Source organism: Hermetia illucens, chromosome 2, assembly GCF_905115235.1.
Source record: "Hermetia illucens chromosome 2, iHerIll2.2.curated.20191125, whole genome shotgun sequence".
Classification (NCBI taxonomy): Eukaryota; Metazoa; Arthropoda; class Insecta; order Diptera; family Stratiomyidae; genus Hermetia; species Hermetia illucens.
In genome coordinates this window covers 182754487-182768191 of record NC_051850.1, presented here as the reverse complement: position 1 = coordinate 182768191, position 13705 = coordinate 182754487, and the positions used below count along the sequence as shown (strand labels likewise).

The 13705-nt window shown below is 46.7% G+C and overlaps 3 protein-coding genes across 3 annotated transcripts; all 3 read left to right on the top strand.

Moving 5' to 3' along the window:
• On the top strand, window positions 1-3293 carry LOC119648140. The gene is made up of 3 exons (XM_038049686.1): window positions 1-213; window positions 990-1467; window positions 1520-3293. Exons 2-3 carry the CDS (start codon window positions 1017-1019, stop codon window positions 3091-3093), a joined length of 2025 nt encoding a protein of 674 aa, XP_037905614.1. The 5' UTR covers window positions 1-213; window positions 990-1016; the 3' UTR covers window positions 3094-3293.
• On the top strand, window positions 220-983 carry LOC119648141 (tRNA 2'-phosphotransferase 1). Its single transcript, XM_038049687.1, has one exon. The coding sequence runs from the start codon at window positions 305-307 to the stop codon at window positions 962-964; it is 660 nt and encodes a 219-aa protein (XP_037905615.1). The 5' UTR covers window positions 220-304; the 3' UTR covers window positions 965-983.
• Window positions 3294-7132: 3839 nt separating the features above from the next.
• LOC119649236 lies at window positions 7133-11923 on the top strand. The gene is made up of 3 exons (XM_038051299.1): window positions 7133-7345; window positions 7406-7823; window positions 11427-11923. The coding sequence occupies exons 1-3, from the start codon at window positions 7233-7235 to the stop codon at window positions 11829-11831; spliced, it is 936 nt and encodes a 311-aa protein (XP_037907227.1). The 5' UTR covers window positions 7133-7232; the 3' UTR covers window positions 11832-11923.
• The last annotated feature ends 1782 nt before the right edge of the window (window positions 11924-13705 follow it).

The following is a 13705-nucleotide window of genomic DNA, read 5'->3' as shown; positions in this document are numbered from 1 at the left end:
CGAAAGCCGCCTTGCGACGCGGTAAAATGGCAACGGTGAAGTGAACGGACAGACGTCGAGCAAATTAATTAGACTTTTCCGTGCATTTTTCAGACCTATTTACACGCTTAAAAGCGAATTGTGCTTTAGAAATCTTAAAAGGAGACGCTCGCGAAAAAATTATCACTTCACGAATCAAAATAAGTCGGGGGAGGACATTTTCATTGGCGCAGTGTGAGTAGATTTTTGTATTACTCAAGGTTTATTTCCGGCTGATAGACACCCCGCTTGGTTAACCCTCTGCCTACGATCTGGTATTTGCGAAATGGCGAGAAATACAAATGCGGACACGGGACTGAGTAAAACTTTGTCTTGGCTACTGCGTCATGGCGCCGTGAAAGAGGGGTTGAACGTGGGTAGCGATGGGTTTTTGGACGTGCAGGAGGTGGTGGCACATTCATCGATGAAGCGACGGAAGTGCTCGGAAGCAGACATTCTAAGAGTGGTTGCGAACGACCAGAAAGGTCGCTATGTGACCAAACGCGAGGAAGCTAGCGGGCGATTTCTGATCAAAGCCACCCAAGGGCATTCGTTCCAAGTGGACGACCTAAGTCTACGCGAAATCTCAGAAGCAAGCGACTTGCCGCGGGCTATTCATGGGACGTATATGCGCTTCTGGGATAAGATCAAAGTCGAGGGCCTGAAACGGATGAACCGTTACCACATACACTTCACGTCCTCCGAGGTCCCAGTTAACAGCCGAACCCCTTTGCATGGTCAGGTCACCAGTGGATTCCGGAACAACTGCGATCTTCTGATATACGTGGATGTCCCGGAAGCCATGCGGGCCGGGGTAAAGTTCTATTTGTCGGAGAACAACGTTATCTTGACGTCCGGACTAGATGGCACTCTGCCGCCGAGGTTTCTCCTGAAAGCTGTTAACCGCCGCACGGGGCAGCTGCTCCACCCACCAGCCGCCAACTAATCGACAATTTTTTCCTCATTTCCAGCAACTAGCCCCGTGGCGGCGAGCAAAAATGGCCAACTCAGACTCAGCGGCCGATTATAAATGCAAATTATGTTTCTTGGAATTCGATTCGATCAAATCCGTACTCAGGCATGAACTCACGCATATGGTTGGCGGCAGCAAGAACGCGGATGAGGTGAAGACCGGCACGAAACGGCGCAAAAACGGAGGAAAACCCAAATTCCGAAAGAGACACCGCAAAGGACCGAAAACACTCCTCGCTTCTGTGGACCCATCTATGGCTGAACTGGAGGATGACGTGCGCGACGGGCTGTTGAATTGTCCTCCAGGTTCGGAGTTTCGCGTCCTCAGTCGCCTGTTCCTGCCGGATCCAAATTTCGTCCGGCAAGTATCCAATCGAATCGTCAACGATCTGCAGGGTGTGCTGGAATCTGACGATGAGTCCGGGATCTGGGACATCCAAGGTTTCGGGTCGACCATTACAGGATTGGCTTTCAAAGGTAAATGAGTAATTCTTCCAACGACCACATCTAATCCTTTGTTCCTTTGCAGACAGCGACATTGACTTTTACATCAGCCCCGAGTATCGCTTCAAGAGCTTCAGCAAACAATTCAAAAGGGTGAATGACCTTCTCCATCGCAGCAAACTATTCACCAACATTCTGCCCATCCGGGGCGCCAGAGTTCCGATTATTAAGTGTCGCCACGTGCAGAGTGGAGTCAACTTGGACATCAACATGTCCTCGTCTTTCGGAGTCTACAACACGCAGTTCATCCTAAAACTCTTCAAGTTCGACCGGAGGATCCACCCACTCATGGTGGTCTTGAAGATCTGGGCAAAGAGCTGGGGCATCACGAAGACCACTCGCATGACCAACTATTGCCTGTTCCTCTTGGTAGTCTTCTATCTGCAGAATTGCCCGAATCCAATTTTGCCCCCTATGAAGCGGTTCAGCTCGGGAGTGGCCCCGCAGATTTCGGAGGGTGTGAACTTCGCATTCAACGAGAGACTGCCCAATCACACAAAGAACGGAGCAAACATCCTCACCCTCGTCAAAGGCTTCTTCAAATTCTACGCAGAGTTCAATTTCGCGGAGAATATCATCTGCACTTACCTTGGAAAGTCGTTGAACCGTTTCGGATTTTTAGGAGGATCAGCTGTTTTTCCAGAGTACAGGACGCAAATACAGTTCATGCGCCAAAGGAATGAAGAGCTGAAGGCGCAGGGCGGAGCTGACTGGGCCCGCGACATTCGCACAGCCGACATCAATTGCTCGGGTTTGATGGTCGTCCAGGATATGTTCTGCTTCAACAGCAACACGGCAAGGTCAGTAGGTCCGCAGGTGTTCGAACTATTCAAACGACAGATTGTACACGGCCACAAAGTTTGCCGGGACTCCCCCAACAATTTGTCACATTTACTCCTGCGACTATTCTTCGAGGCGGCTCCCGAGATAGAGACGCCTTTGGCACCAACCATTGCCCCAGGCGCGGTCACTATTTCTCCCAATAACCCGCCAGCTGCCAGCAACACGCCAGCTCCGCCGTCAAAATCCAAGCAAACCGCCCTGCTAACATGTCGGCTAACTCCCGTAGAGACTGAATTGTTCTTCGTCCGCTTATACCTCCGCAAAATAAACCCAGACAAAGTTTACGAGAAGAGAGACATCGACAGGACATGGTGCGACAAGGTCGTGTTTTCCATTGAGAAAGTCCTCACCGACCTGTATGCAATGAACTTGAAACAAACAGGGAACCGACGCCAGAACGGCCGGTTCCGGATAAATGCTGAGCTGGAGGCGTTCGCTGATACGTGGCAACAACGGAAATGTGACCCGAAAAAGGGCTACGCTGTGTTCCTCCAAGAACAGGCAAGCTTTGCAGAGATGACCTTACAGCAACGTAAATGCATGGAACCCCTTGTCCGTGGGATGGTCACGGTCGGCACAGACACATCTAACTTCTCGGGGGTGACTATAACCATGCAACCAGTCGCGACACCGCAGAAAAACCATCTGCCGTTGTTTTTCAAGGACTTCACATCACGAGTGCGGGTTTTCCTGAAGGCGTATTTGGAAAAATTCGCCGCCGAGGCCACCGAGACCACCGAGCCAGTTAAGGAATGAAATGGATTGTGTTTGACTAAGTTTGTACTCGTATGTTTTCATGTATTTGAATGTGATTTTATGTTATGACATTATTTTAACTTTTTCTTGTGGAAAAATAACCGCACAACGGGTAACGAAAAAGTTCGTTGCGACCCATTTTGAACTGAAATATTCATTTGAGAAAATATCGCTTCGGGAATAAAGAAATCGCGATATAATCTTGTGTTTTATTGCATCCAATCAGCAACAGGACATCGGATGCACCATTTTTTTTTATCGACTTCAAGGTCGCCTATGATAGCATGGTATCAGTGGCCGCTCCGAGGAGCCCAATTAGCGCTGTGATGGCCGTTTTGATGCCACAAACTCCTAAGACCAAGACTGCTCTTATGGGAGCAGGGAGACAGTCTAGCCTGGCGGCATGGTCCCCTATGGGCCAGTGCCCCATGCAGACTTGCCACAGCTCGTAGGCCTTCGTCATGTCAGGCTCGCGACTGCTAAGTAGTGCGAGCAGACTCCGCTCCCGCCAGCCGCCAGCAAATCACCAACTATATTCACCGAAGGGTTGCCAAGAGCAGAGCCTCGCCTGGCTAATCCGTCAACCCGCTCATTCCCCTCTATGTTCCTATGCCCGGGTACCCAGAGGAAGGTGACTTTGAACGTGTCGCCCAGACGGTTGAGCGCGTCTCTGTACTGCCCCACCAGCTTGGAAGATATCGCTGAGTACAAGGCCTTGATGGCCGCTTGGCTGTCGGTTAGAATGGCTATGTTACGCTGGGGGCTTGAATCTCGCTCCAGCCATCGACAGACTTCCAATATCGCCAGGCGAAACCTGGGAGACCATACAACTTGGATATACTATGCGTATTCGAGAAAATCCCCGCGCCGCCTCTACAGGCCATCTTTGATCCATCCGTAAAGAATCTTTTTTCTTTTTCTTCAGCCTTTGTCCCGTTCACAAGCGGGGTCGGCTCGTCGTGATCGGCTTCGCCATTTGGCTCTATCGAATGCCTGATCTGGGTACAATCTCGAGGCTTTCAAATCCCCATCCGGCGTATCAAGCCACCGTTGCTTAGGTCTGCCTTTTGGTCGTTTACCATCGACTTCGATGTTCAGACCAATTTTGGCAAGTGAATTCTCGTTTGCACGAATTGCGTGACCATACCATCGAAGACGCCTCTCTCGCAACTTTTCCACGATCGGTGCAACCCCATAACGATCGCGGATATCCTCATTTCGGATGTGATCTAAACGTGTGACGCCACTAGTCCAGCGTAGCATCTTCGTCTCCATTACCGCAAGGCGCCGTTCATTGTCTTTTATGGTCGGCCAACACTCAGAACCATAGAGAGAGACTGGACCGACGACATTGCGGTAAATTTTAGATTTGAGACATTCGTTGATACGTCGATCACAAAGAACACCAGTTGTGGAGCGCCACTTCATCCAGGTTGCGTTAATGCCTGAAGCAATTTCATAACGCAGTTCTCCATTTTCTGATAGCGTTGACCCGAGATATTTAAATCGCTCAGTTCTGGGCAGATCACTGCCGCTGACAGTGATTGTGCCTGTTTCATGGGGATCGGTCGAAAAATTCAATTTTGTTTAAATTCAATCCGAGACCGTGTTGCATGAGGCGATCATTCCATTTTTGAACAAGTTGCTCGAGATCATTTTTGCTATGAGACGCTAGGAAAACATCATCTGCATAAAGCAGTGTGTAGGGCGCTGGACGTTGGATATCCCGTGTGACGGTGTCCATAACAAGAACAAAGAGAAGTGGTGAGAGGGCGCTTCCTTGATGAACACCAACAGAGACACGAAGCGCTTTTGATACACCCGCCATACTTCGAACTTTACTTTTCGGATCATGGTAGAGCAATTGAACCCAGCGCACGAGTTCTTCTGGCACGAAGTGTTGTCGTAAAGCATAGCGGATGAGTTCGTGTGGTACACGGTCAAACGCTTTCTCTAGATCCAGAAAGGCAAAGTAAAGAGGGCGATGCTTCTCACGGTGTTTCTCCATGAGCAACCGCGCAGCGTGTATTGCGTCAGTAGTTCCGCAGTTCTTGACAAATCCGGCTTGATTCACGGTTATTTCAACGATTTCGCGAATACGGTTGTCAAGAATGCGTTCAAAAATCTTCATGGTATGGGAAAGTAACCGGATCGGACGGTAATTTGAACATTCTGCTGGGCTACCTTTCTTTTTCCATATTGGAACAGTGGTACCTTCTTGTCAGTCAGATGGTGTTCTTCCTTCCTGAATAACCCGGTTAAAGAATTCACTGAGCCACAGTGTTGGGTCCCAGCTCTTCGCTTTCCAGAGCTCAGATGCGATGTCGTCAGGTCCTGCTGCTTTCCCCGATTTCATTTGTTTTATTGCCTCCTCGACTTCAGTTGCGCTGACTGGTAGAACTGCTCCCAATGTCGGCAATGATTGTGGAAGTGGAGGATGAGCAAATTCTTCAGTTGACATCTGCTTGAAGTATTCTCGCCATCTATCCGTTGCGGCTCGACGGTTGGTAAGCAAAGTACCGTTCTTGTCATTAACACAACAGAAGTGTTCGATATCCTGTGTGCGTTCATTACGGCTTTTAGCAAGTCGATACAGATCTGTCTCGCCATCCCGAGTGTCCAGTTTATCGTAAAAATTTTTGAAATGGTTCGCTTGGGTGACAGCGACCGCTTTCTTTGCTTCCCGGTTGGCATTCTTATAAATTTGCCAATTAGCAGGCGTTTTATCGTCGAGAAATTTGTGGTAGAGGCCTTTCTTTTCACGGACCTTCATTTCAACATCATCATTCCAAAGCCAAGTATCTCGATTGATGTACCGCTTACCCGGCTTGGTGGCCCCGAAGGTTGCAGAGGCCGCTTTGAGGATTGTGTTTTTCATTTGGTTCCATGATTGTTCCACATTCGTAATGGTTGGCAATCGTATGAGTGAGACCGTTTCTTCTTTCTTCTCACCAAATCGCCACCATTTAATGCGCGGCGGGCCATTGCGTTCCTCACGCTGTTTTATCGGTGGCTCAATTCGCAGGACTGCAATCAACGGCCGATGTTGAGGTGCGATGGTCTCATAGGGAACGACTTTGCAATCAGTGACAGTGGTAAAATGTTGGCGTCTTATGTGAACATAGTCGATTTGCGTTTTACTGTTCCCACTATAAAATGTAGGAAGATGAGACAATCGTTTGATGAACCATGTATTCATAAGTACAAGGTCATGAGTGTCCTCAAAATCGATTATACGCTCGCCACCTTCATTGCGCACTCCGAACCCCTTTCCCCCATGGCACCTGTTACCGTCTGCCTTTTCACCCACATGACCATTAAGGTCGCCGGCAATGATTATGTAATCGTCAGCAGGTACGTGACAAGTCTTTTCATCGAGAAGTTGCCAGAAGGCATCTTTCTCGGCATCACGTCGACCTGCCTGTGGTACATACGTGGTGAAAAGGTGAATAGTGCGATCAGCTGATATAATGGTGAGCTTCATCAGCCGATCATCAAATCATTCGACTTCTTTAATGGCATCACGGAAACTCTCTGAGATGGCAATGCCAACACCATATTGAGTGTGTGGGTTACCAAAATAGAGAAGTTTGTAGCCATTTTTACCGCGTTCGCGTTCAATGTCGCAGCTTTTGGCACCAGACCATCGGGTTTCTTGCAGAGCGCAAATGTCAATGCGCCTTTTCCGAAGGGCTCTTGCGAGTTCCTCGGTCTTTCCAGTTAGGGTACCAACATTTAGCGTGCAGACACGACCGGGGCCCGTCCTGCTGCGTCGACTGAGGTGGACGCCCTAGCATTTCTCCGAGGATTTGACTCAATCCGATCCGAAATGGTACTGATGATATGATAGCTGTCCAAGACTCCCAACAATCGTGCCTTGACAGAAAATTATTAGATAAATCTTTCAGATTCAGAATCTTCAGTTCATGAATCTTACAGTCCCGAATATGCAGCTTATCAGCGTTAACCAGTTGCAAGTCTTAATTTTACTCAAAAAAAAATTTTCCGTCAATATCAGCGTCGATTTTAGCGTCATTCTAAAAAAAGCGTCTGGAACCCTATGTGTCATAAATTTCCTAGTAATTGTGTGATATATTTTTTTATTTGTTTAAATTAAAATATTACGAAACCAAATTGAAATGTCTAACGCAACTTCGCTGCATTCATTTGCTTTTCAATTTAGCCCCAAAGTTGGTGAAAATGTTCGCGTTCGAAACGCCGACGCATTAGACAACGAGTTCCGCTATTACAGGTATTACATTAGCGGAAACTGAAGCCCCACCTTAAATAACGTTCAGACACTCTTTCCTAGTAAACTTATTGAGGACCTTACTGTCCTTCTGACCAAAAAGGAGGACCGTGAAGCTGTTCCGCCATGGGTCCAGAAGCTGTCGACTGCCGCTTACAGTGTAATGTACCTTCGCGATAAAAGGAATCGTTACATGCTCATGCTATGTCTGTCTTTGACCATTGATTCCATTGAAGGACCATTCATTGTTAGTCCGCCTGCAGGCGTACTTGTTGATTTACTGCGACTGCCACCACCAATACCTGTTCCGGCTGATTGGGAGTTAGACACTACTTGGGAGGAAGAGATTGAACAGTACCGAAAACTCGAGAAAGAACAAAAGGAAAAAGGTGTGGATACGAAGAACAAACCTCGAGTACAGTGTCCTTTTCATAGGAAAGTTTGCCCACGGGATGCCCCAACAGATAGAAAGATTGGAGTGGTATGTGTTTACGATCATATAAATATTGTTTCTTCCTAATAATGCAGGTGATTCAGTTTAATTAACAGGAGACGTCCAGGCTGCTACGCAACACCCACAAAAAAAAAGATCTGTATGCAGGACCGCAGGGAGAAAATCCATCTTTGACCTCAGTATCTTCGCAACTACACTCCCCGGGCTCAAGTTCCTTCTCAGCGCTTGGTTCAGGTTCCTTCTCTCCATCGTGATACCTCCTCCGGTGTACCACTGCATGCAGGACAATTCGGCGAATCATCCAGCCCAAAGCAGTGTAGATACTGTATCAACCACTGTCTCCCGTGAGGAACTGGGTAACGTGGTAGTTAATTTCTCCGTGTTTCCGTCCAAGCCATACCCTAAGTGTCAGGAATGGGCCTGTGCGTCCGCCGGCCCTTAGAAGACTTGTCCCATCTACGTTACCAGAGATCATGTGTGCACTGCAAACCCTTAAAGCCATCAGCCGGTAAACCGAATTCACCTGCTTCCATCTTTGAAGTCTGCGAGCGCTTCTGTTCAGATGGGTGACGCGTAAAGCAATATGGATCACACCACTCCGGCGAAAAGCAGTCTTCTACAGTGGTTCGACTCACCGACATTCGGCAACATTCTTGCAAATGCTGCGGTGGCGCTAGCTGCTTTTGACATGAATGCTCTCTTGGCCACAGTTTGGCGTCAGTTATCGACCCCAAGTATTAGAAAGACAGCTTAGAAACGACCATATATCCACCGACTTTCACCTTCATGGTGTTTTTTTCTACGGTTCATTATTAAGGTTGCTCCGGTTTTTTCGTCTGCCAGGGTCAATCCGGCTTCGTCCAGCCAAGTCTTTATTTCTCTCACCGTCTCCGTAGCGTAACCCTCCACATCCTCTGGGTGTTTTGTTGCAACAGTTTCGGCCTGATCACCGGCAAAGCCTACAATCATAGCCTCCTCTGGGATGGGAAGCATAAGCACACCATTATACATGACATTCCACAGAAAGGGATCCACTATCCACTTTTGTGGTACTCCCGTTGTGACAATGTTCTTGTTGGGACCCTCATCCGTCCCGTATAGAAGAGGTCACTCTAAGTGTTATTTCTCAACAAGACTTGCCAAATATCTAGGAACATCATCATCAATTCAGCCCCAGCTGGCGGAATCAAAAGCGTTTTTGTCGTCCAGTACCACCACGGCACAGCAACAACCAGAATTCAGTGCGTCTTTTGCCAGGATCACCTCTATGGCTATTGCATTCATCGTAGAGTAGGCGCGTCGAAATGCAAATTGCTGCTACGAAAGGCCATTGCCGCTTACGATGGTGGGTAGGGGCCTGTTATGTGTGACTCTCTCTATGACTTTCGCCATTGTATCCAGCAGGCAGATCGGAAGATACGATGCTGGATTCCCAGATGGCTAATTGGGTTTGGGAAGGAACACCAACTTTTCCTTTTTCCACTGTGCAGAGAATATCTCCTCTTTTAGGCATGCTTCGGAGGACCCAGCCTTCACTGCCAACTTCAAAGCTCCGTTAAGGTTGCCATCCAAATCTGGAGCCTTATTGTCACCGATCTTAGCACATATTTCCCGTAGCCCCTCCTCGGTAACTGTAGATATCACGCACTCGTTGACCTGGACCCCACAGTTTGTCTTCTGCTATTTTCGTGGTGAGGAAATAGAGTGGTAACAAGGTGAAGACAGGTCAACTGGGGCGATCTTCGCAGCCTTTTCATTACAATCCTGTAGGCCCCACTCCAAGGGTTTACATCGGCATTTTCGCATAACTGTTTGAAGCAGTTTTTTTTACTTTTGTAAATCGCTTCCTTTAAGCGGACTCGCAGTTGTCTCTGCCTCTCCTCTCGATCGTCGCTACCGATCCCTCTGGAAAAAGCTTCTTGCCCGGAAACTGATCTAGGAAGATAGCTGGGCTATGTAACTTGTAGTGTAGTGATCGCTGAACCGTTCTAATTACTCGTTGAAGACCGGTTTCTGTGAATTTGGCAACTTCTCCATGATCTTTTTTAAGGATCTCTAGGACACCCTCTGGGATCTTAGGCCAGAAAGAGGTGACGTCGTTTCTTTTTGTATCTGGAGCATGAATAGTATTATGCCGTTGAGGCCTAGAGATTTATATGCGGAGAAGTTGTTCAGGAAATATTTCCTTTTTTAGACCCGCATTAAACACTCGCGTAAACAGATTAACTATGACTTTCGTGTCAAGCTCAAAAGCTTTATTTGGTACCCTACCTGGAAAAGGATCCCGTTATCGGCAATTTCCCTAGCAGCGTAGAAAAAAAAAACCTGCACTTTGCTTGATTTAGTTTCTTCCTCAAGAGGTACTCGGTCAGTAAGGAGATTTTGCGTACCATATAGAACACAAATTATAAGCCAAGTAATCAGTGGAGAACCTTTTGCCCTTAATTTTTCAATATACCCGCCTTATATGCATCACCCCACGGAGTCAACCTTATTGGACAGTTGTGCTCAGTTTCACTCTTTGGAATAACCTGCCGTATGTGTAAGTCGTTGAAAAAGACAGGCCCAAGGTGAAAATTATGCAGAAAAATCTGATTTTGAGATGAAAATTATGCGTACCCCCTTATTATTCTTTGTGTTCGTTGAAATTTCTGTTTCGAGGAATCCCCCTTTTCACTCTCTCCCGCCGATGATCTATGATTTTTAAAATTTATCGCAATGTCGCCCTCTATGGTTCTGAGTGTTGACCATTTATAAAGGACAATGGACCGCGTCCTGCGGTAATGGACATGAAGATGTTGCGTTGGACTAGTGGAGTGACACGTTTTGATCACATCCGAAATAAGGATACCCGTGATCGATATGGGGTTGCACCGATCGTCGACAAACTGCTTGAGAGACGTCTTTGATGGTATGGTCACGTAATTCGCGCCAACGAGAACTCACTTGTCAAGATTGGTCTGGACATCGAATTCTATGGTAAGCGGCCAATGGGCCGGTCGAAACAACGGGGATTTAAAAGCCTCGCGATTGCATCCCGATCAGGCATTTGATAGAGCCGAATGGCGACCACGCTTGTGAACCGGACAAAGGCTGAAGAAAAAGAAGAAGTTCCATTGAAGAAGAAGAAAAATGACCTCCGTACGACGTTTTTAGATATTATCTCTATTCTTCGGGAATTGTTGCAGGAGACGAACTTCATCACATCCATGCGTTGTTCACTGACTCCTTCCATCCGTTTCATTGATTTTCAGGGAGTCGTTTATTTTCTATCTTGCGTTGCCGTGCCTGGAAATGATTCTATCGACCATACTGTTCTACGTCCCTGCCTACTGGATCTTCCAAATCTAAATATGAATGGCTGTTGTGGTTCCTCTTATTATAATAGATTGGACATACTGTTGCATCTCATTTACCATCCACCATTTGCCTTCATTGGGCCTAATGTTTTCCTGAGGACTCGACTTTGATTTTTGACTCCCCGGCCTGGTTCGTAGTCCACGTTTTGTTGCTGTAATGCAGGAGCGGTCGAATCAAATTTTTATATATTGTGAACTTTATTTTCCTGTATAGATTTGGCATTACGAAATAGATTGTTTTTTGGGCAAGCATTTTTTTATCCATTTCTAGATCCTCGACAAACAATTCCGCTTCCTACTATACATCAGTCGACCCTACGCCGCATTGCTCTTTCGTTCTGCAGATAAAATTCGCGCTGCCAAATGGATTCAGCGCCTTTGTCTAATCGATACCGAATCTTGTGCTATTGCCAAAGGAGTTCGAAACGACTACACGATGGTCCTGGTTGGATACTTAACGAATCGATGTCTCATTGGTCCCTTCCAAGAATTTCCAATGGAAAAGTTGATACCACTGCCGGAAATAGCGAAAATGTATGCAAAAGAAGGTCAACCAGTGACTGATCCGAATCATCCCCGAACTGCCCAGTTTTTCCAAGATATGCCGACACCAGCTGAGGGAGCATTTGCTTTGATTGCCTGTACTGGAGATCTATATGAACCTAAATATGGATAGTCCATGAGGGTATTATTTTCCTATGATTTGTAAGGATTATAGTCAAGGAATAGATATTGTTTAGTGGCGAGGATAGTTAAATTAGTAAGCAGTTTAGCGGTAAGTAAATATATACATATATTTTTTGTATTTCGTTTTTTATTTTGAATGCGATCAGGTCAATTTCCCGGAGGAGGAATAGACATTTGGAGACTGGCAATTCCCCTCGCGGCCAATGTTGCCTCCAGCATCGGAGACGTCCACCAACGCGCTTTTCGTCTAGTATGGAAATATACTCCGTAGCCTACATAACGACGAAATCTATGAGCGATACCATGACCGTCAGGTTGTGGATGAAATCCGGCTCACTTAATCCGTATGGATGACGATGATCCAGCCTGAAAAGTCTATAAGGGCAATATCTATGGTAGAAAAAGAAGACGAGGCAGGCCCTGCCTGACATGAAATGATGGCGTAGGCCAAGACATCGGACAGTTTTTAAGGATATCGAATTGGTAGACTTCGACGCAAAATCAGAATGTCTGGAGTTCCTTCTTAAGGCAGGCCTACACCGGATACCGTAACTTCTGCAAAGATGAATTGGGTACGGTCCCTATTTTGTGAAAGCGATGAGAATTATATTTATTTATCATCGACAGTTTGGAGGAAATAATTTAATCTACCTAAGCTTTGCTATTAAAAATATGACTGACTAAGGTACTGTCGAGCCTGCAGACAGAAATATTCATATCTGCTCTCTAATGCGCGATGTCTCCGGTATCCCTTTCTGACAGAAGCTGTAAATCTAACAAATTTAGCTCCTATAGTCCAAGGTCCCTGCAATGCATGGAAAACTGAAGCTGGTAAATATTACGAGCGTTTCATTGAAAACTTGCTCCCAGTCCTGGAGGACAAGATTTTCTACATGTAGAAAATTGGGGATTCCAGAATAGCTAATGATCATCACTTGAGTTCAACTTCAGGGGTTAGTAATATCTTGAGACAAGATCCCATCTGGGTTTAAAGATTAGCGACTACATTGCTACATATGAAAAGTGAAAGTCGCTGAAAGCTCCTAAACAGAAACTCCAGCCGTTATTGGGAGCGACGACTAGGTGATATTAGTGTCAGGGATGTTTGCTTCCATTATGCGTGGCATCGTGGAGGAAGCGGTGCGAAAGGTGTGCCTGTGGGTCGCAAGATGCGATCTCGGCATAAACCCACTCCAAATGGAACTGACGCTATTCACCACCAAGACAAGGGTACTTAAATTCCAGCCACCACGGCTGAATGAATAAAGATTGGTTATTTCCTGTAATATGAAGTATCTGGGTGTAATCCTGGATCCAAAGCTAAATTGGAGATTGAACATAGAACTGACGGCTAAGAAGGCCTGTATAATCGTCTTTGCCCACAAGAGAACCTTCGCAAAGAAATGAGGTCTCCGGGCGAGAATATTTCTCTGGATGTACCCAGCTGTGTTGCGTCCCATCCTAACGTACAGCTTCATTGTATGGTGGTAGGCTTCGGGCAAGAAGTACAATAGAACGAAGCTTAATACGATTCAAAGAACTGCGTGTGCAGGCGCTACTGGGGGCTTTGCAGTCCTGCCCAGCAGATGCTCTCAATGTACTCCTGCATCTCCTACCCCTACACCTCCACATTAAATACGTTATCGTCGTGCTGTCAGACTACGTGAGTCCGGATAATGGACAGCGAAGCCGTAGTAACATCCTAGTCGAAGTAACTTGGGAAATCTAGGCAATCCCCAAGGACTATGGCACACGTAAGCTGAACTTCACGAGAAACTTTGCTGTGGACAACCACAGTACAGTATTCTTGACACACGGATCAAAGATGGTCTGTGGAGTCGATGTAGTTTTCTCGAATACATA